The 21599-nt window shown below is 46.1% G+C and overlaps 1 protein-coding gene across 3 annotated transcripts; it reads right to left on the reverse strand.

The window, feature by feature from the left end:
- Positions 1-251: 251 nt before the first annotated feature.
- Positions 252-20991, reverse strand: LOC102693637 (sorting nexin-31). Of its 3 annotated transcripts, none has more exons than XM_069194844.1 (14): positions 20680-20986; positions 19686-19760; positions 18022-18136; positions 17529-17593; positions 16793-16903; positions 13008-13098; positions 11681-11768; positions 9139-9208; positions 8854-8946; positions 8244-8447; positions 6776-6871; positions 5264-5341; positions 4272-4322; positions 252-2554 (listed from the first exon to the last, which is right to left on the reverse strand). In XM_069194844.1, exons 2-14 carry the CDS (start codon positions 19704-19706, stop codon positions 2465-2467), a joined length of 1173 nt encoding a protein of 390 aa, XP_069050945.1. In that variant the 5' UTR covers positions 19707-19760; positions 20680-20986; the 3' UTR covers positions 252-2464. The 3 variants fall into 3 exon arrangements, 2 of the variants coding, with proteins under 2 accessions (XP_069050945.1, XP_069050944.1); XM_069194843.1 differs by having other exon boundaries at positions 19926-20986; XR_001479666.2 differs by lacking the exon at positions 252-2554 and having other exon boundaries at positions 4301-4322; positions 5264-6207; positions 19926-20991.
- Between the last annotated feature and the right edge of the window lie 608 nt (positions 20992-21599).

Raw genomic sequence — 21599 nt, forward strand, 5'->3', positions numbered from 1 at the left:
CCAGAGCCCGTCCCAGCAAGCAGCTGGTGAAGGGACACACCCTGGCCAGGACACCAATCCAGCGCCGGGCACACGCCGACACAGGAAACAGGTTCAACCACACCGGCGATACAGCCTTCTCTGTGTAAGGATACCCTTATCCCCCAACACAACGAGCTCAAACCACTGCTTCTTTAGGACAGTGCCGAGCCCCAACACACCAACTAAAAGACAACGATACCCGCTGTCACTTGAGAACGACCGTGAGAGTATTAAAACGTGCGCAAACAATCTTTAATGCTTTATGGTAACCAATTTCAACATCCACACAAAAGGCAGCAACTACAGTATTTACAGTAATGACATTTTTACAGCCTGCAATAAGCAGAACTGCATGAACAACATTGAATAAGGGAGGAAGGAAGACTTCAGATCCAGCAGATCTTTGGACTTTCTCCCAGAGAGATGTAACCTGGTGTCTGATGTAAGTAAAATGCAGGAAAAAGTGCATTATATGTCAAATGTTATATAAACATTTGAAGTGACATTATAGTGAATCTCACTAATCCTCCAGGCAAGAGTATAAAGATATGTTGTTTGGGTATTCTTGTCCATCATCTTGCTAGCTTTTCTTTCTAATGGGTCAAATGAGGCAGTGCATCTATTGTACTGATCTTCCACAGACAAATCCCACTCCTCCTCTAGACAAGGGCACCTCGGTTTCTATCCAGCACGTACTGTCATTTTATACCATTTTGATCCCTGCCAGAACACAGCACCCGCAGAACCAATGGCATTGAATTTCATTGTACCAACTAAATAAACTGTATGATTTCCCACAAAAGTCATTTTAGAGAAAAAGGAAAGAGGAAAAAAAAACACATATCTAGCATATCACAGAAGGGCAGTCCTGGCACCAAAACTTCAAATGAAATTTTTTACAAAGCATGCGAAAGAAACATCAGAAACAGGAGGGCCGCGAGAGTCTGTGAAAACAAAAGCAGAAGGGCGTTTCAAATTCCCAGTAAATCAGACCACTCCGCGGGTTGTTTGAGAACTTTCCCGGGCTGGATCACTTGAAGCTGCCTGACCTCGATTTAACAATGTTGCAAGTCAGAAAGGGCTTTTTGGGAAGAAAAAAAAAAGACCGAAATGCCGAATGTCTTGGAATCCTACAGGAGGCCAACAGCCTTGTGCACCATCTCCTGTGTGCTCCCGTTAGCTTTTATTCAGTAAGGGAATGTCAAAGCACCAATAACAACTTCCCACAACAGCAAGGCCCTTGTGTCCCTGCAGAAGGCTGTCCTTGCCCTGTGGTGAAGTGGAGGTTCTGTTCCAGCTCCTGTGCGGAACAGTGCTGCCTGCATTTTTGTGGCTGGCCCAAGCCCCCCGAGAGAGAGAGAGGGGGGCACTAGCAACAAACACTGTAGTGCCAGCCTTCTAGTTCAACAGCTTCTTCTTCCCCAGCTAAACAGAAAGGAGCGTGCCAAACAAGAGAACTGCCAGTTTCCTTACGGCTCATGAGACAGGCGTCGGAAAATATACAGAAAGGGAGCAGCTGAAAACATTCTCGAAGCACAGAGCTGTTTAGGGAAGAGCTGCTGGCAGAACGACTACAATAAACGGACTGCCGACCTTGAAGGAAACAAAAAATCCTCAGCAAACACCCCCCACTTCTGCCTGTTCATCGAGGGCTCCAGGCTTGTTTAATAGCAGAAATATGTTAAAAATCCTCTCCAGCTTAAACAAGGCCGTCTGAAGTATCTGCATGTTTGTGTTGGGCCCGAGCTTGTTCCTGGAACTGCCTGTACCCACAGGACAGCCCTGAGGCAGAGGGCCAGAGCTCAGCAAGCGTCTGGGCTGCCCGAGGGGACTCGCTGTACGGTCAGTCAGAGTCCGAGTCGCTCAGCTGCTTCTGCTGTCTGGACAACTAGTCACCAAGAGTGGCGGAGGCGGGCGGCAGGCTTGAAAAGTCCACGTTTGTCCGCCAATGACGGTCGGAGGGAAAACGGAGCCCAGCAAGCCTTCCGTTTCAACTCCTGCAATGTCAGACCAGGTTGCTATAAGGGTCCAGCTGATGGAGGACGAACTGCGCTGAGCCCAGGCTCTGGGCTCCTTGGCATTTGTGTGGGTGCCTTTGTGGTTTCGTCTCCCGGATGACGAAAATGAAGACTGAAGACAGTCGTCTCATAATGCACACTCACGCACACAAAAATCTATTTTCTGAAATGGTTTTTTTTTCAGGGAGTAAAGCCAAATAAAAGAAATTGAACTGGTTTGTTAAGAAAAAAAAAAGAGTCTTCTGTCTTCGCTGTGCAGAGGAAGAGGGAAGGTTCTTCTCTGCCCTGCGCTCAGAGAACGTTTCGCACGGCCCGAGACAGCATCAGTGCCGGGACGCCCGTAGCCCACCCAGCCTCTCTCTGGGTGGCTCTGGCACGGGCTCCACGCCTGGTGTCGTCACAGCGTCGGCCTCCGCGTGTACACCTCACAGGTCCTTGTCCTGGATGCCTTCAAACACGACCTCCCGGCCTCCGGCGGCAGCACGTCTCCCAGACACGGGTTCCAGAGGGCTCGTCTGCGAGTAACCGAGAGAGAATAAGGAGCGAAGGAGCAGGCCTCTGGACACAGGCCACCCCAGGTCTGGAACCGAACGGCACCGCTGTCATGTCTCGATATCTCGACCCAGGAATGGCAAAGGCCTTGAAGACTGTGGCTTCCTTGCTCTGTCCTTTCACTGCTGGTTTTTTCCCCACTTCTGTATTCTCTTTCACACCTCTTTTTTTTTTACTTTCTACTCTTTTATCTCTCTTTTTTTATTTTAATGCTGGATTTATACAGTTTGTTGCGGTACCAAGTCCGCTGTACCATCGTGATTGTTCACATCTTTTCATTATTATTAAAATGGTACTATGTCACAATCTTTTGCTTTCTCAGAAAATCCCGTGAACAAATTGAACATTAAAAAAAAGAAATATCCCGTCAAGCCCACCAATAGTAAATAAGATGTTTAAGCTCACCCTGGAGAGCAGCGATTATCGGTAGCCCTGAGACATTTCTCATTTCCCCGACCACACATGACTAAATCACGGTCATTATATTTCTTTTACATTAAGTGCTTTGAGTGTCCAGAAAAGCGCTATATAAGTGTAAGCAATTATTATTATTATTATTATTATTATTATTATTATTATTATTAAGGGGTCGGAGCGGAAACCACGATGATTACGGTTCATGCAGTATCTCCGTGGAGTTTCTCCTGTTCAGAAACTTTCGCTCCATCTGTCGGTTTGTTTCCTGCTTCCTGCGTCTCTCCGGAGCGCCGCCGCCCGCACTCGCTGCGCGGCCAGCCGTGAGACCTGTGCCGGACTGCCGGCTGACCGCGCACCGAGCGCCTCGGCTCCCCCCTGCGGCGAACTGTAGCCGTTTCACCGGCCCCACTTCGGAAACCGACACCCGGTCACCGAGTGAAACGCGACGCTCGGGGGGGCTGCGGTCTGTCAACGGGGGGAGCGGCCATCAGTAGCCAAAACTTTCCTTTTTATACTCGTCATGTGAAATTCCCAGGAGCTATTTTGCACAGAACTCACAGTATTTATAACTATAATAGTATCACTGCCTGCACCCTGGGGCAGTGTGGCACTTTCTGAGAATTTGCATGATAAACACTGACATTCTAGAATATCAATAACAATATTAGGTAGCATTTCAACACAACGCTATTAATTAATAATGCACCACTTGTATTACACAACAACTTTTCCCTCTGTTGCCTGCAGGGTTTTGGGGGTGGCGACTTTCACAGCTGGTATCTTTCCACTACCTTCTTCCAGTGCGAAGAGAAGCTGTGGAGCCATTTCATTTAATTCCGCATTTAATTAGTGTTTATTCACGCTGTGGAACAAACAGATCAAACAAAGCCTGCCTCTGCAGTCTGCATCTGGAGCTAAACCGACTGAACTCTTGACCCTCAGTCAGTTTGCTCAACAGATGAACAGAACAGTCCTTTCCTCATGATTCTTTTAGTCTCTCCCCAGCTCCTGTATGGTATCTCCACCTCACAAAAGTGTCACAAAATACACATAAAAGCCTCAGAAACCCATGAAGCTAAGGGAACCAGACCTGTGAAGCACTGGTGAGGGACAGCCTGGTACTGAGATGTGGTCGTGTGCTCAGAACACAATTTTATTGGAAATGCTATATTCCAATATACTGTTCAGCCAAGTCCAAACAATTTAAAATAAGTGTCATTTTGGTGCCGTTCTTTTGCTCTTAATGGCTTCTTCCTCACTCACCTTCATGTTCTTGAAAATGCTCTTCTTCCTCCGCACATTCGGAGGGTCCGTCTGCAGAGCATGAAGATAAAACCTGAAGTTAGTCTCGTCAGAGTGATGAAGAAACTCAAGCGCTCGTCGAAAGTCAAGAACGTTTTCCAAGCACTTTGAAATGACACGATTGACACAGCTCACAGCTCGATCAACTTGGAAGATACCTGGTGCTCGTAAGCAAGTAAAACTTCAGCAGAGACGGGAATTGGATGGTCTGTTTGTAAGCAAAGTGTTGAGAGGTTTAACTGCTGCAAAGGCTTGTTTGCCTGTAAGAACAGGGCCTTCCATTCTCACCTTGTTCAAACAAACGCTGCTCTTGTTCCTTCACACTGCAGTTCTGCAAGGAGTCACAGTGCATTTCAGCAAAGATACGAAACGAGTTTTAACGGGCTACGGAAAAGGCCATTTCCTTAGAATAGACAGAATCATAGAAAAGTGCCTTCTCCTGTAGTGCTCTGCACCCAAAGATTTACAACCAGTTTATACTCCAGATCACCTCTCTTGGGTACTATAGGTTTAGTATTTAGGAGAGAGACTATTGCATATGCATTAAAACAAAATACATAGTATTGCATTTTGGGGCATCCTTATTCAGCCTTCCAATGGCTCCAAAATGTCACATACTGTTCTGTAAACACAACTCATGTCCGTCTTCCAGAGCATCCGGATAAAATCCTACAACATAACGAGCCCTATCTCAAATGCGCGCTAACCTTTTCCAGCTCATCATAGCCCAAAGACAGCAGCAGATGAGACAGCCTGGCAGCTGGAAGCCTTCGCTTTCCTGCTTTTCAACCTGCTTCCTGACCAACTAACTGTCTTCCAGCGACTCATCTGATGACTGAGGGCAGCAGGTCTTTCACTACAGCATTCTGCGGCAAGCATTCCAGACAGGACCCTCCATCTTCTCTGGCCCGCCTGTCCGCTCAAAGGCTGGAAAACAATACCTTCTTACTCACCACGTCAGTGAGGTCTTCAGCGACCTTCGCTTGCTGTTCTTTCAAAACCAGCAGCATTAACCTGCTTAGCAGGAAGGCCTACAAAAATAAAAAGCCAAGAGTGTCTTCATAAACCATGGCATAGCATACCACGACACTGAAGGTCTACAGTTTCTTGCAGATTTGCTTTCATTCTAAAGATTTAATTTTTTTTTAACGTGCATGGCATATTTCTGTGACCAGCACTTTCCCATTTCAGCTATATATCCTTACTGTCAATGGTCACCTAACTATTAGTGTCTAAATTTGCTAAAGGACTGAAAGAAAACATTCGGGAATGACAGATTGCAGACAGCATTTTCAGACTACTTTTCACAACCCAGTAAGAGCTAATACTCCAGACACCACTCTCCATTTGTCACGTCGGTGAAAACAAACCAGATCTCCATCAATGACACAGATTCATGCCAATTAATCCAACTGCTTTCCAACCAGTAAGTCAAGCGAAGTACTTTCTGGTAAGATACGCATTTGCCTGGAGTTTTGAGATAAAGTATTAGTACACTAAACAGAACAGTACTGCATTATGTAACATTAGAGGATTACAAAAACATTCAAACTAGGAAAAAGCAGTGCAGAACTATCGTGTCAAAAAAGTACTGATAGAAAAGAACAAGTAACATGGACAATCCCCTGTTTGACAAAATTGTCAAATATTATTAGACAATAACTTATAATAATATGACTATTATTTATTCAAATTCTAATCCCCAATTCTTATTTTCTTTGCTCCATTCTTTGACCCTTGTCTGAACTGAAGACCTGGACCATGGAAACAGGTCCAGGACCAACTGAACTGACCACTTGAAAGCTCACAGGCTGCAAGCTCCACAGTTACTCAAACGCCCCCAAGCCAAAGGCACGAACCCAGCGGGCCTCTTCAGAAGCCACAGCTCAAGAGGAACCTGAGGACACAGGCAGAGACGGCATGGACGAGCAGTCAAACCCACGAACGGGACACGCTTCTTTCCACCAAGGCTTGGGGAAATCCGGACCCCGCTGCCGAGCCGTGCCGCTGAGGCCGATGTATCTTCGGTTTTGTTACAAGAAACGACAGGATGAGGCGCCTGCATCAATCGGCTCTGGATTTCCAGAGGGGCAAAAATGGCCCCCCCTCTCGTTCCCCCCCCCCTTTCTTGTGCTCTCGTGTCGAGGACAGCGATGGCGGGGAGGTCGTGCAGCAGACTGAGGGGTTCATGCCCGCCACAGCAGCACGCTTCCTCAGTGCCTGGCTGGCCAAGCCCGGGCACGAAACTGCAGGGCGGCCCAGGTGGCTTCCACCAGCCCAACGAGGAAGGTCCCTCAAACACTGTTATCATCACCAGCGTCTCTGCACGTGGTGAGGGAATTCCCGTAAACACGAGGAATCGAGGCAGCAGGAACAAGGGGAACCTCTCTGAGGAACTGTGGTTTTAAAAGAAATCGTGTACCAGGCACAGGAACGATCGGGATGCCCCCAAACAAGACGGATACCTGTTTAGTGTGAAGAGTAATGCTTTTCCACACGTCATCAAAGGTGTACTCGAAGCTCAGGCTCAGCCCCACGGCGTCATCTTGACTCGATCTTGACTATTAAAAAAAAACAGGACTTTATGAAAAGGGTGGAACAGGACAAGCGTTTTTATTTCTTTAAACTGTGTACATACACTGTACATCCAGCTGAGAGAAAGAGATGAATTTGAATTTGAAATTGATTGCAGGCTGAATAACACTGCATCCCCACCAAAACCAATTTTTGGTGAAGGAGGAGCATGCAACCCTCAAAAATATTGGAATTAAGAGTACAAAATGTGCTTACAAATCCCCCGAAATGTGTTAGAGTGAATCTAAGAACTGCAGCATTTTTAATAAATTCTGTAGATGTCAGCAGTCTAAAATGCACGTGGTCATAAACTCTTATTAAATAAAGTGCAATTTCGTAAGTATTTTTGTATAGCACAAATTCTGATGAGCAAACAGCAAGGAGATGCAAATGGGGAACTTTAGAAACATGGAACAGTCTGCAAACTGGTGAAAAAATGCTAATATCATTTATCTGAAGTGTTGTTACAGAAAGGGAACAAACTTGGCCCGTACAACCAGTCATCTTCCTGGATCCTCGCACGTCACAAACAGAAACCGAAACCGAAAGGAGACAACCCTGTGGTCAATTGGGATCAATTCATTTTCAGATATTCAGTATTCCTTGACAATGCACCAACAGTACTTTTCATAAAACATCAATAAAGAGAAGAATAACTGCACAATTCAAAAAAGGCCTGTGCTAAACATTGTGTTAAAAAGAATGACCAGGTTGTCATCAGATTAAAAACACACGATTGGAGATGTGACTGTAATAAGTAATTTATCTTAAATTTAATCTGAAGTCATTTTGAAATGTCACTTAACTGACTTTGGGCATTATTGATTATTAAATTGCGTTTTTTCCACGTGTTGCGTATTTGAAGGTAATTTTTAAGATAGTAACAGCTTATTTTGAGTGTATAGTTCCATTGCTCTTTTAAAACAGATTTGTCTTAGCATGCACCTCCTTGAAGTACTGGTTGAGCACATGTATTGTTTTAATAAAGTATCAATAAATATTCTTATGAACCAATGTACAGAAATTAAAATGACTAATAAAAACCACTGCCACCTTGTGCTGCCATATCGTATATGTCAGAGCCTGTATTTTCCCAATCAAATGCTGTACTGTAACGATTTCATCTTAAATTCAGCTCCATATTATCTGTAATGTACAATCAGTGAATTTAACTCCAGTAAACCGCAAGAGTCAACATCGTTTTATGCATCTTGCTTGCTTACGACAAGCTAAGGGAATCGTGAATGCATTAATGAATCCATGAAAATGCAGTATATGCTTAAATAAAATGACCTACTGTATCCTGGAACACTAAAATCCGCGGCCTGGTCATAACATTTAACACAACTGTATACTCACCAACATGCTGACACACCAGGACTTCATCCGATTGATCTCGAAGTGCTCTTCTCTTGTCTGGTTGCCAGGCAACGTGATGCAACAGTGCAGGCCTGGATGCCCCACCCACACGGCGGCAGGGCAGCTGGGCTCGGGGTGGTCGCAGGTGCAGGGGTCTAACTGGATGTGGCCGTAGAACCTGAGGCGCTGGGCAGCCTGCAGGAACTGAAGGGGAACGCCGGTGAACAGAGAGGGGCGAGGGGGGCGCAGACTGGAATCAGAGGCAGCATCTTGGCTTTAGCTCTGCTACAGGGCCCAAGGAGAGTGCAGAGGCAGCGATTTATTATTCTAAGACACGCAGAAGCAGGAGGGGCGCATGATCAGCGGCTCTTCGTCCCTCTTGCACCTGGAAACGAATATTGATCCTTCAGCCGCCCACAGTCAAGAGAGGGGCTCACCCCTCTCACCCCTGAATCACGCAACAGGGCAACTGCGCTGTCTGAAGAAACGGCCCCTGAGCCTTCACGTCAAGAGCCGCTGATCTTGATCACCAGCGCCTGGTTACAGAGAATACAGAAAGGCCTGATCTCCGGGGCGTCGGCGGGGGTGCGAGCGCACTCCTGCGGTGTACCTCTCTCTTCCGGCCCGCCTCCAGCAGAGCCCCCAGTGTCCTGCGCTGCTCCTCCGTGGGCCGACTCCACCCCCTCTCCAGGTCAGCAGCAGCCTGGAGACGAGTACGGAAGCATCGCTCTAGACGGCTGCCTGGACAACCCTCGTTCTGCGCCCCCCCCCCGATTCCCAGAATCCTCGATTCCGGGCTCGTCCCAGAGAGAGGGCAGACTGGCTCGTCCTCTCCCTGGCTCTGGCCTCAGGACGGTCCTCCCCCACCAGCCCAAGCGCCCGGACCTCAGCTCACCTGCGCACAAAGCAGACTCAGGCCACAGCTGCTCTGCAGGACCTCCGCGTCCACGGACGTGTCCAGGTAGCTGCAGACACACAAGAATAAAACCGCTTCCCGGCAGGATAGAGACTAGCATCATCAGGAATCAGCATCATCATGTGTGCAGTAATAAACCAGGGAGGAACAACAGTGCAGTACACAGGCCCGAATCAAAAGAGTCTCTCATTTCTGTCCATTTTCGTGCACTGGAAACATGTTCCAGGAAATGAACAAGAGGAGATGTACTCCACATCAAACCCAGACGTTTTATATAATGTAATTAATGTTATAATGTAATGTAATTCCAGGCTAATTTAAAAATAATTGCCCAGGCAGGTGGAGATCATGCATTTGGCCCATTTGTCTGCCAAGGGGCCCAGCAAGCGAGTGTCCTTGCCTTACCTAGAAAGTAATCTGCTTGAGAAGGCATCAATTAAAAAAAGGTTCCGATTGTGATCTGCAGGTTGCTAATTCCACGGCACTTACAGAATACTGCATGTTTCCGAGTTTTCACCCTTGACATTTTAATCCAATTCAGATCCCTTCCGCAAGATATTACAAAGAAAAGTACCAGACTGGCAATCATTAAAAAAAAATGTAACCAGACCAACTCTGGTTATTTAACACCATTTAACCTCAAATGGATACACTGCAATACAAGAAAGCAGATCTCTCCAGGTAAGAGATTAATATTAGGATTCGGATCACAAACGTCAAGTCTGCTGTACTTAAAGAGATCAGTCTTCAACTACAGTAGTGCTTGATCAGTAGTGCACAAGGGATTGGTGTCCCCAGAGAGCACGATCATATTTGAACTAAGATAAAGCTTTCCCTCACTTTTCTGCAGACTCGCAATAGACTATGAACGAGTGATACTGGGGAAATTCACAGCACACGTGACATCGAGGCAAACGCTATCGGTTCGGCCATCGTCCTTGTTTTGCTTCTGTGGAGTTATTTCTATTGTTGATGGGGAAAGAGTCACTATAAGAGTTCACGTGTGTGCGATGCTCTCTCCCGGCCGAGATCCGATTGCGGGTGATCACAGCTCTGCAGCCTGTCCACTGCCAGAATTCCTGGCTGACATCCACGCAATTGAAAATTATGATGATTACAGACGGATACAGAAAATGAAGAAAAAATAAAACGTTTCATATGCTTACATGCATACCGAAGCATAAAAACATTCAAATTAAACTTTAAAATGCAGCCAAAGACACATACTGGCCTAATAGTCACATGGTTATCAGAATGCTGCCATACACTTGATGAGGTCCATACTGACTGTAACTGTTGACATAGTACAGCACTGTCTTGCTTAAGCTCTTCATAGCATGTGCCCCAGCCTTGTAGACCCACAAATGATCAGTGCTCTTTGATTTTCATTGCGACTGCCAAGCCCCCACCCAAAAAAGCGATCAAGCACGCGTCGCTCGTCAACATGACTAGGATCGGCTTGGATGAAGACACAGATCTGTATTTACTACAGCTAATAATCATAAGCTATAAAAAAATAGAATCGCGCATTTTTTCTTCTCAGCTAAAGGCGAAAGCATTCGTGGTTTACAATTCTTTGCTCCGATATTTGGGGGGGGGGATTATTTTTAGATGTTGGTGCGCAGTGTAACCCTTCTCCTGCAAAAACAGCGCCCTCTAGTGATCGGTCACCTATACAGACGGTATACGCCGCCGAGAACAGTAAATTCTCCCATCTGTCCAGCAGCGCTGCCTCCTGACCCCGACCCCGGCCCCGTGCACACAGAAAGGCTTCTTCTGGACTTGAACAGGCATTTGTCACGAATCAAACGTTCAAATGTCTACAAGAAGATACTGTACTTGTACCTGTACGAAATGGTACCAAAATCAAACTCTTAAATATTTAGAACAAACTTAATTTTCTGCGCAGACCCGTGTAAATAACAAGCTCCTATACTTTGTCAACAGATATAGTATAAGACGTCTGATTTTGGCTAATTACAGTGAGTTGGGTGGTATCTCTCACAGTTTTGTTACGGAGGGAGAGACTTCAGACATTCCCGAGCATGTTTTAGTCAACAGCAGTTAATGCAAGTATTGTAATCCTGAAAAAAAAAAAAATGTTGTACAAAGCACACACAGATCTTCCACCTCGTCAAAATGCAGTCAGTCAAAATACAAATCCTTTTTTAAGAGTACATCTGAGCACTTAGAATGACAGGCAATTACTTAAATAAAGTTTAAATGGGCATCCAGCTGTTCTCTCGGCCCTTTCCAGGCCAATGCAATCGTTGGTAGGCTTCACCAGCCTACAAAACACTGGGCCAGAAACCGAAACGAGCCTTTTGTACTGAGAAGGCAACACTGTCCCCTCCAAGGTCTGACACACAGCAGGATTCTGCCATACTGGGTCCTATATGGTCCTCGGAGCAGACATTTTGCAGAACACCCAATGCTTTTGCAAACCACACATAAAGTTTACCTTTCGCCCCCCGCTGTAAGGAATGTGCGCGTCACACATCTCAGCCGCACGCCAGCTTACCTCTTCCGGAGCATGATGGCGCTCGGGCCGCCCTCCAGGCTCTCCAGAGTGAGACGAGGCAGCTCGAAGGGCACCAGCTTCTTCACGACTGAACCGGGAGGCAGATTGGCGAAATGAGCGAGATGGGCCCGTAGAAAATACCCGACCCAGCGGTCCTTCCAACTCCTGGCCCGGCGGGGGTGGGGGGTGGTGCGCTCCGCTGGCGCTCCCTCCAGACGACCTCCGCGTCGCAGGTGCGAGTCGACGCGTGGGGCGGCTCTGCTCGCTGGCCGTGCAATACCACTTTGGCGGACGTTACTCCCGACTTCAGCTCACGGAGCGTCGTGCCGTCTCCCCGCAACGTGCTCCTTCAGACTTTGCTTCGTTATTTCCGATTTTTTTAAAAAAAACTTGATCAATTCGTGGTGGGAGGACAGCGGTGGGAACGCTGTGCTTGGCTTCTCCCGCCATTTCAGTCCAACGGGTTCAATTCCAGCCAGCGCACACAAACAAGGGGAGGTCTGGGGCTCCAGCACGGGGCTGATAGCTACAACCCCCCACAAAATGGTTTTAATGTTTGAAAGCGCACCTACAACCTACAGATCAAGAATGTGGCTGGACTGGAGAAAACCAGAGAAGAATGCAGCTACCCCCCACAGGACCAGGATGGAGAACCACTGGTGAAGAGGAATATAGAAGATACCTTTCATCCTGCACAAAGCAGCGTACAGAGAGACTCAAATATTCGAGATCCTGTGAAAACGACAATTTCAGTTCAGAGGGCTTCAAGATCAGCAGGGAGATACAAACCAGCAGCCCCGACTGCAGACCACTGGGAAATTCGTCTAAGACTGGGAACAGGAGGCACTTACACAGACGCCTGGTGTCTAAGCTGCCCCACTCAGTCCAACAGCCTCTCCCAGCTGTTTTCAACTAAGTCAACTGGATGCGACTAGAAAATCCTACGCCATTTTAAAGCCTGATCTAGCAGTTTTGTCTTCGTACCAGTTTTTTCCAACACACTTTGACTTGATGTGTTGATTCCTGTGAAAAGATGGCACTCCTACTTGGCCCTCTCAGCATATCTGTACTTTGAGACAGATGTACTACACAGAAGCTAAGTGAGCTTGGAATACAAAAACCGTGGAGCAGCTAAATTATTTCTCCGGGGAGAAAAAGAGGCATAAAACCCACTAAACCTCAGGCTTAGTAGAGGACAACCTTGTTGTCAGGGCTCTACTACGCTCATTCATATTCTGCACAATTTATCACTGAGTGTTTGACACTGTTATCAAACTGGATATGTCAACTTGTTTCTTAGGGATAATGCCATACATGATCAGCTTACCAGACAGTGTTTCATTGCCTTTCACTTGGACGAGGAACAGACCGAAATACCCCATCAGATCTCTGGGCAGTCCCATCTTGTCTGACACGATCTGCCAGAGAATTCAGACACAGCTTCACGCTTCAGACAGTGAAGTATCTACAGATCAGCTAGCTCTGGCAAACAAACCTAGAGTATATGCAGGAGCAGACTTCAAATAAACCAAAAGGCGGATTAAGTTGCAGCGATGAAGCACACGCTTAATGGAGAATTTTCAACAGCAACGACCGAAATGTTTTACGGATTTTATTTTGAGCGTGACATGAAACACTGCGCTTTATGGACATTCCAGGAAGGAAACCTTGTTACTCAGAACGGATTTGAACCAAAGATGCAAGAATTAGCTGTTCTAGCCATTGGATAATTTCGGGTGCGTCGTTTTTGATGCACATATTTGTATTGACATGAAAGAAAGAAGAATATTGAGAGCCGTTCACACTCGAGTGGAAGGGGACAGTGTGCAAAGAAAAATATCAGCTGGTGAGATAATTAAATGCTTATGCCACCACAATAGGGGATTTGAAGAGCAAAACTGCAAGACCTGGAGGCTACTATATTAGCAGATGACTATAATCGAATTAGAATAACAGAAACATAACTAACAGATTTTCTTTCCTCACGCAGACTGGGAAAAACCAAAAGAAATTTCAGCTGCCGAAATTAAAACGCTCAACATTGCAAACAACTGCCTCCTTATTCAGTATGTCAGAGCACCTCCAAGAAGAAACACCCCAAGTGGTCTGCTGGCGTCAAACTAGACCACGTCTAGGGCGCGTCCTTCTTAAGACAGCTGCTCCATCACCCTGCAACTCACAGCTGGCAGCCCACTGGAGCTCAGCAGGTGTGAGCCTGGTCAGGACCTGGATGGGAGACCTCCTGGGAAAAACTAAGGCTGATGCTGGAAGAGGTGTTAGTGGTACCAGCAGGGGGCGCTCACCCTGTGGGCTGTGTGAGTCCTCATGCCCCAGTATAGTGACGGGGACACTATTCTGTAAAAAGGCACTATCCTTGAGATGAGAAGTAAAAACAAGGTGGATTTAAAAATCCCAGGGCGTTTCTTGAAAAGAGTAGGGGTGTGATCCCGCCATCCTGGGCAAGTTTCTCCTGGCCTTTACCCATCATTGCCTCCTAATAACCCCCCATCTATGAACTGGCTTCATCACACTCATAGCTGGTGTGGGGAGTGTTCTGGTGCACTATGGTGATGCTGCATCATCCAGGTGGGGGCTGCACATTGGTGGTGGTGGTGGTGGTGGAGGGGAGTTCCCATTACTTGTGGAGAGCTTTGAGCAAGGATATGCAAGTGTAAGGATTATTATTACTGTCTTTTCAAACAATCCAGAAACAGAACAAACCATTAGGGAACTGTGAGCATTTGACATATGCAACCAAGTAAAGCTAATTTGTTTTAAATCTGAGCACATTCTTAGTCAATTTTCTTTAATGTTTTCAGCGGTATATGGGGCAGAAAATCCAAATAGATTTGACACTCAGACATGAAGTCTAAACGAATTGCAGCAATCTCCACAGGGAAGGCAGCACACAGACATTGGAATCTACAGCACGTTTTTTTCTCAGCTGGCAACAAAACCTCATACAATATCTCCTGTTTAGATCAATGTGATCATGACTCGTATAAGTACGTTATGATGCTGATGACCAGATGACAAACTCAAGACCTCTGATGACCAGTGGGTAGAGTTGCCAGATTTGAGAGTTACCCTGAATTTAAATCCCCGTTAGGCCAGCTCAGTGTTAAAAAAAGACCTGCTGATCAGTTTCACACAACAGGAAGAGAAAAGAATGGGATTTGTTCTCTTCGAAACGTGTGTTGTTTTTATGAAATTTGTGTATTTTAAAAGTTTAATTAAGAAGTAAAAACCTTACAGCGTACACAGAGATTTTGAGCTGATCACGAGGAAGAACAAGCACCCGTTTTTGCGCATAAAAAGTGGTTAACACTCTAAACCTGTTTTTATAGGTTTTAAAGTCGTGCAATGTCTAAGTTAAGCAGGAACACATCATTATATTTCATTTTTGACTTCTTTTTAAAAAAAATTAAAAATCGTTTGCCCAGCTCAGTGTTAGTAGGTATCCTGTTACCCACGGATCAATCAGCTACTTGCTACCAAATGGGCCAGGTGATCTAACTGACCTCCTATCACTTGTAACAATGTTTATGTCCTTATCAGCACCACACTAAGTTTAAACGGGTGCGATTTTACAAAAGTATTTTAACAGAACTTTCTTCCTGTTCAGTATATGTTGGTCGTGAGAAATGAGAAAAAAACAGAATCTGAGTTTCAGCCAGACCTTTCATGTTACAAGTAGTTCTGAACGACATGGGGAGAACTGACTTCACAGACACGTTTCCCCCTCGGCACTGCTGCCAAGAAACACACATCTCCCAGAAGGCTCTGTAAATAACTGTCATCCTGAACAAATCCAGGCACGTCTGCGGAGCTAACAACTGTAACTCAAGCACTTGAACACGAGACAGACTCCAGATCCCTCCCCGAGGTTTTTTTATGCTTCCGAGATTCCAACATTATACCTACTGCACATGAATATTTTATTTTCGGCGGGGCTCAGTGAGAAACGCATTCAAGAATTACAAGGGAGTAAACCGACTGTTTCTGCGAGATTTTGAGAGGTCTCAAATTACCCTCCAAGACACATTTCCATCAGATTATTCCATGACATTGTTTGAGATTGATCCTCACAACAAACGCTCGAATTGCTATTCGGTTTAATGTTCCTTGACTTTTAATACGTTTGCCTTTTCTTTTTTAAATATTAACATTCACCAGCCGAGTTAGTGCACTAAAACCTGTTGGCTCCTTTGTTCATCACATTTGCAGTATTTGCCCAGACTCTTCCAAAGGCCAGGAAATTAAATCATGCTGCCGGTATGCCAGGATTAGTCATGAGATTTTTTTTCCCCCAGTACGGGTGCTCATACGAGGGCCGCATCGATGGCGTGAAGCCCTGGGTTCAAGTCCTGGGGTTCTGTCTGTGTTTAGTTTTACGTTTTCGCCATGCGCTTCTCCTCTGGGTGCTCAGGTTTCCTCCTCCAGTCCATAGAGGTACTGATAGGTTAACTGGCCTCTGGGAAAAGTGGCTCTGGCGTGCGTGTCTGTGTGCCCTGCGACAGACAGGTGTCCTGTCCAGGGTGTACCCTGCCTTGTGTCTACTGCGTGGCCAGAATAAGCTTCAGCTCCCCCACGATCCTCAATAGGATAAAGCAGCTAGAAAATGAATGCATGGATGGGAGCTCATATTTTCTGATGGTAGTGTAGACATCAGAATACTGATGGACTACTTAGGCACTTTTGAAAGTCTTTGCTTTGAGAGTTTTACCTCAGCTGCGGTCGGTAGTGGAGGCAATTTAGTATCTCAAATAAACTTTCACAAAGTGACCTGTGTGTTTTCTTCGCAAACTTGTCTAACCAGTTCACCCAGGATCAGAGCCAGATCCAGCAGTGCTGATCGTGGTACAAGTCCTGTACTGTATCCAGAGGGAAAATACTCTTCCAAAGGGGCCTCTTTCACACACCTGTGCTTATGCTTAACACAGCAACTTGTATTCAGTAAAGCTCCGAAGCACCATCAAATCCCCCAAAGATAACGTCTCAAACATCCACCGCACTGTAGTTTTGATACAGAGCACAACTCTTCAAAAAAAGAACAAAAAAAAGTAACGAAAAAAATCAAACCACAAATCTATGACCCAGGTGGGCTTGTACCTCCATCAGAGTGTGGGCTGTGTCTGAAATCCGGATTTCCACTCCGATTTTCCTTCCGTCTGGAAGAATGACATCCTGCACAACACTGCGCTCAGGGATCCTGAAGGTCCCCTGGGGAAAACGAGCAGGACATTCAGCTCAATGCGCTCCAAGCTGGGTCCGAGACCAACACAGAACCATAGCCACACGCATTTCAGCTGAGGCCCTGTGCAGTGCACCCCAATAGGCACAACCAGAGAACCCCGATAGAGGGCAGGAGGCGCCCAGATCTCAGCTGAAAGAGCTTTGCCAGCAGGAGTGTAGGAGCCAAGGCCAAACCTACATACAGCCCTAACATGGGACCAAGCAGAACCCCAGATACACACGTAATAACGGTGCCCTATCTCTCACTCTAAAGGTACAGTGATCCAAATCATCAAAAATTAAACCTGACACAGAGTTTCAGACTGAAACACCATTCAGATTGTTTTTTGTTTACATTTAGCTGTCTCCGTTAATCCCAAGCTGTGATTTCTCCTTTATCATGTCCGGGCTTGATCATGCAACCTCTCCTTTCTCTTGAACTTCTGTACAGTCTCACAAGCAAACCACTGAACAGTGTGAACCTGAATTAGAACTGGCTGTGCTGCCTCTTGCGGTCGCAGAAATAAGAAGTACACCTGCTTCTGAAGGGCAGAAACAGACTGTTCTGGGCAAACAGAGAGTGGTGAAGGCGGCGGCGGCGGGCACATTTTACCTGTTGCATTTTTCTGAAGAACGAGCAAAAAATGCCAGACGTCGCAATGCTGGAGATTTCAGCCACTGAAAGAAGAAAAGACATTTCTACCAAATAAAACAGCCCCTCCCAAATCACCGCCATTATGTAAAATTCATGTTTTTGTTGTATTAATGTGTTAAATTGATCTCAACGGGCACCTGAAATCTATGGGAAGACACCTTCCTCACAAGTGAAAATGTCTGCTGGGATGTGAATGAAAAGTGACCTCGTTCTTGCTGCACGAGCTTCTAGACCTCGTAGCAGTCACCTAGGGTCAACACACTGACATCTAGCAGTACAGTCTGCGTCTTTGTGTCTATCATGCACAAGCGCCAAGCGCTTGAATAATGGCAACAGTATAATCACACAGTCTATTATCTCTACACACTTGCCGCACTCGTTACCACAAACAGATTCCACCAGGCTGACCTGATGAGGTCAGGAGGAGCTCTGAGCAGGACAGGAGACCCACCTTTCTGGAGGTACTGCTCCAGGAGGTGTCTTCTCTGGTCTTGCATCTTCTCCGTCATGGCCAGGAAATATTTGGGTGGGAAGCCGGGGACGCAGTCCTTGAAAACTCTTCTTAACTACACACACAAAGCCCGGACAGCTCAGTTGTATTTAAAGGCCCCCAGGGACTACGAGCCTCTGGAAATTGTAGACAACACGGTGGCATCTTCCGCCCTTTGACTTGTGGCGTGGAACTGGCCACACTCCCCTCTCTGCCCCAGGGGTATTTCCAGCAGCAGGAAAATATACTGCACATCTGCACGCCCTACATTCAGGCCTGTCCTCAGTCTCCACGAAGCCCTGGTGCACACCTAGCATGGTTTTGCTCAGTCTGGCACGACAAAACCTTCATAGAACGTAACAACCATCGGGGGTATTACGTTCAACAGAACACTGGAGATCACAGTGGTGAAGGACAGGCTCAGGTGATGTCATGCAGCTCCACCACAGGAATACAGATACAGAGGACATGCAACTTTACAAGTGACCCAGCTTCAAATCCTGGATCTGGAATATGGGAATAAGGGAACCAGGAGAAAAAAATGTGCCTACATCGCCCATGCTACCAACACGGTATTCCGTAAGAAACAGCTCGGTTGCTGCCTACTGATGTCCCTATAACCCTTCGTGTATGTACGTCTATCTGTACTTTCTCCTACACCATCCTATTCAAAGCTAATATTGGTAGTGCTAACATTGGGAAAGAGACTTCAAAACTGGAAAAATAGAAAGAATAATTCCATTACCGATTGGTTTAATTTAACATGTGAACATTCAACTGTAGTATACCTCCCCACCTCCATTCAAAATGCCATGTTTCTCCAATGCAACTTGCTCTCCTTTTCTAACCTCACTACACATGACTGCTGAGGCCCAACTACATCAATTTCTCAGAAGCTTCACCTCCAAACAGCCTGATCTTTATACTTAACTCACAAGTGGCCACCAGTTCCCTTCCCTCCCAACTTCCACAATCAAATCTGCGAGCGCTCTGTCCTCTGTTTCTTTGGTTGAATTCTGTATTTGGTACTGTGTGTTTGTTGTGTGCTATGGGTACAACTGGGGGGGAAGAAAGATTATTGGCTCACACGAGGTATAAGGACTGCAGCACTTCTGTTCAGTTTACATGGAGATATAGAAAGGACCGCACCTGATTTTAAATCCCCCGTTAACGTTTTAATTATTTTTTTTTTAACGATGGAGTAAACCGGTTGAGCCGGACGTGAGTGAGATTATGATGCACATTATGTTTTTAGCAATATGTACGGTCTGAAGTGCACTGGTGTAGAGCCACTTTCAGGAATGTAGGAAGGAGATGAAAGCGGTTTAAACGCTTCGTTAAGTCGCTATGGTCTGGTGTGCAGTTATAACGGTGACTGGTGGTTAATAACGAATTTCGCCGACGTACAACTATTTCTTCGCATTTTCACAAACCTCGTTTTCAACAGAGGAAAGTAAAGGGGTGATTGTATTATCATTTTTACTTCTGTGAATAGTATAACCTGATCGAATCAGTGTCCTTCTGCGCCACTCAGGAGTAGCCGTCCGATACAAACACCCAGACAGCAATACCAAAGACGCCAAACGGATTTAATATTTTGGAAAAGCGAAACATGAATTCCTCACCTCTTCGTTCCATTTGTGCATGTCGCTGTATCTTACTTTACACAAAAGTAGGCCCTCCAGGTAAATATTGTACACCTAAACAATAACGACAGTCAGGAAACGAAAGGCATACGAGCTCAGTTTAAGAAAAACTAACACGCAAGAGTCACTGGCAGCCAGCTTAACGTTACACTTACAAAACTAGGGACTGCTACCAACAACACATTAAAAAAGGGCAAAAAAACAGAGTATTTGGCATACCACATAACGTCCACCAAATTTGTCAGTTTTTTCTTCTGTTACGGGTATATTAAAATGCATCCTCGTCTTCCGAAACGAAATGCAAGACTCCGCTCTCCCCCTCCCCGAACCGCACACCACCTGCCACTCGGCTTGCAGTTTCAGGGGTGTGAGATTGAGATTTTAGAGCTCCGCCCCATCTGCAGGTAAAGGAGAGACGGCAGCGACGAGTCCTGAGCTGCTCGGGTAGGGCTAAGGAAAGCTTGTGCGCATAGCTGTTCCGCTCAAAGGACGCCGTCTTATTAATAAAACAGCTACCCGTCCTCCGCGTTTGAAGTTCAGACCCGTTCAGGTCAATACAGTCCCCTCCCACACATCACCCGGCGACTATGGTTTATTTTCCATTTCTCTGCATTTGTAAACGCTGGAAAAGCGCTTTATCTACGGCGGGGTGGGACTCATTTCATCCAACGGCGAAAAGCAGCACCCGCTTGTTGCGAGGCGTGACCATTATGCTCCCGGAGCCCCACTGCACACCCGCTGGAATGGGGAGAGGAGAAATTATTCCCCAATTCAGTCGAAATAAGAACTTTTAGGGAGGCCAGATTATGCAAAAGCTTTTTCGGCCAAAAACACCCCTCATCTCTCGACAAGCGCCATTAAAATCTTCAGCGACCAACTAGTCGGCGCCTTCTGGGGCAGTGGTTGGAAAATTCTGGTCAAGACCGGCATACAGGTCCGGCAATGACCACTTAAAACAGCGCTTTGGACCTACTTAGAGGTCTCCAGTCCCAGCTTCGTCCGGGCCCAGCCCACGACATGTTGTTCTGTTTCGTCCCTTCAGATATTCAGCGCACGGCCTCAAGCAAAGACAGACAGCAACAAGGATGCTGAGCGGACACCGTCAGGACACTGGAAATGGAGGAGACAGACGTGCATGTATGTCAGAATGCATTATTTCGTGCCGGCTGAAAGAATCACCACTTTCCTGAACATGGTGTCGGTGTGTATCGCTACTAGTCACAAAGCGCCACCTAGTGCACTCGTCCGGTTTTTTTTCTCCAAATTTATTTTGGAGATCATTCAAAGCGAAGGAAACGTATTTCTGGCTAGTTTTTTAAACTTTTGCGAATAGGCTGTCGCGACACTAAAATGAATTGTGGGGGGACTTTTGTCTGCATCCTGATCAAGCGAAAACCATCCTTCCCTGCTGCAGGTAGGGGAATACTGTTTTGTCATCAACAGAGACGTCTCCTGCAGGTCTGCCGTCCCGGACACCCGTGTTTCTCCTGACGAATCCCAGAGGATAAATTTCCATCTGCCCCTGCTTGTCATTGAAATCAAGTCAGACGCAGAATTTGTCGGTTAAGACAACCGGCAGCTAAAACTTTATAATTGATCTTGAGGCTCTTTTGAAGGCTGTACCACCAGCACTAGACATTTACAATTTTCTTGATCAACTTTTCTAACGCTACGTTAAATTGCCGCCCGTTTTTTGGGGGTTAAAAATGTTTAAAAGCATCACAGAGATTAAAAGATGTTTCAGGATCCCAAATTAAAAATTAAATGATTGTTGATTTTTTTAACACTGTTTGCATTGTTATAAAAACAAATGGCGCGGGTGTTCGGGTTAAATGTTAAAATTGTGACTTCAAGGCCCGTTTTAAACTTGTAGTGGGTAGCATTCTCTTTATT

The sequence above is a fragment of the Lepisosteus oculatus genome, chromosome 10, assembly GCF_040954835.1.
Source record: "Lepisosteus oculatus isolate fLepOcu1 chromosome 10, fLepOcu1.hap2, whole genome shotgun sequence".
Classification (NCBI taxonomy): domain Eukaryota; kingdom Metazoa; phylum Chordata; class Actinopteri; order Semionotiformes; family Lepisosteidae; genus Lepisosteus; species Lepisosteus oculatus.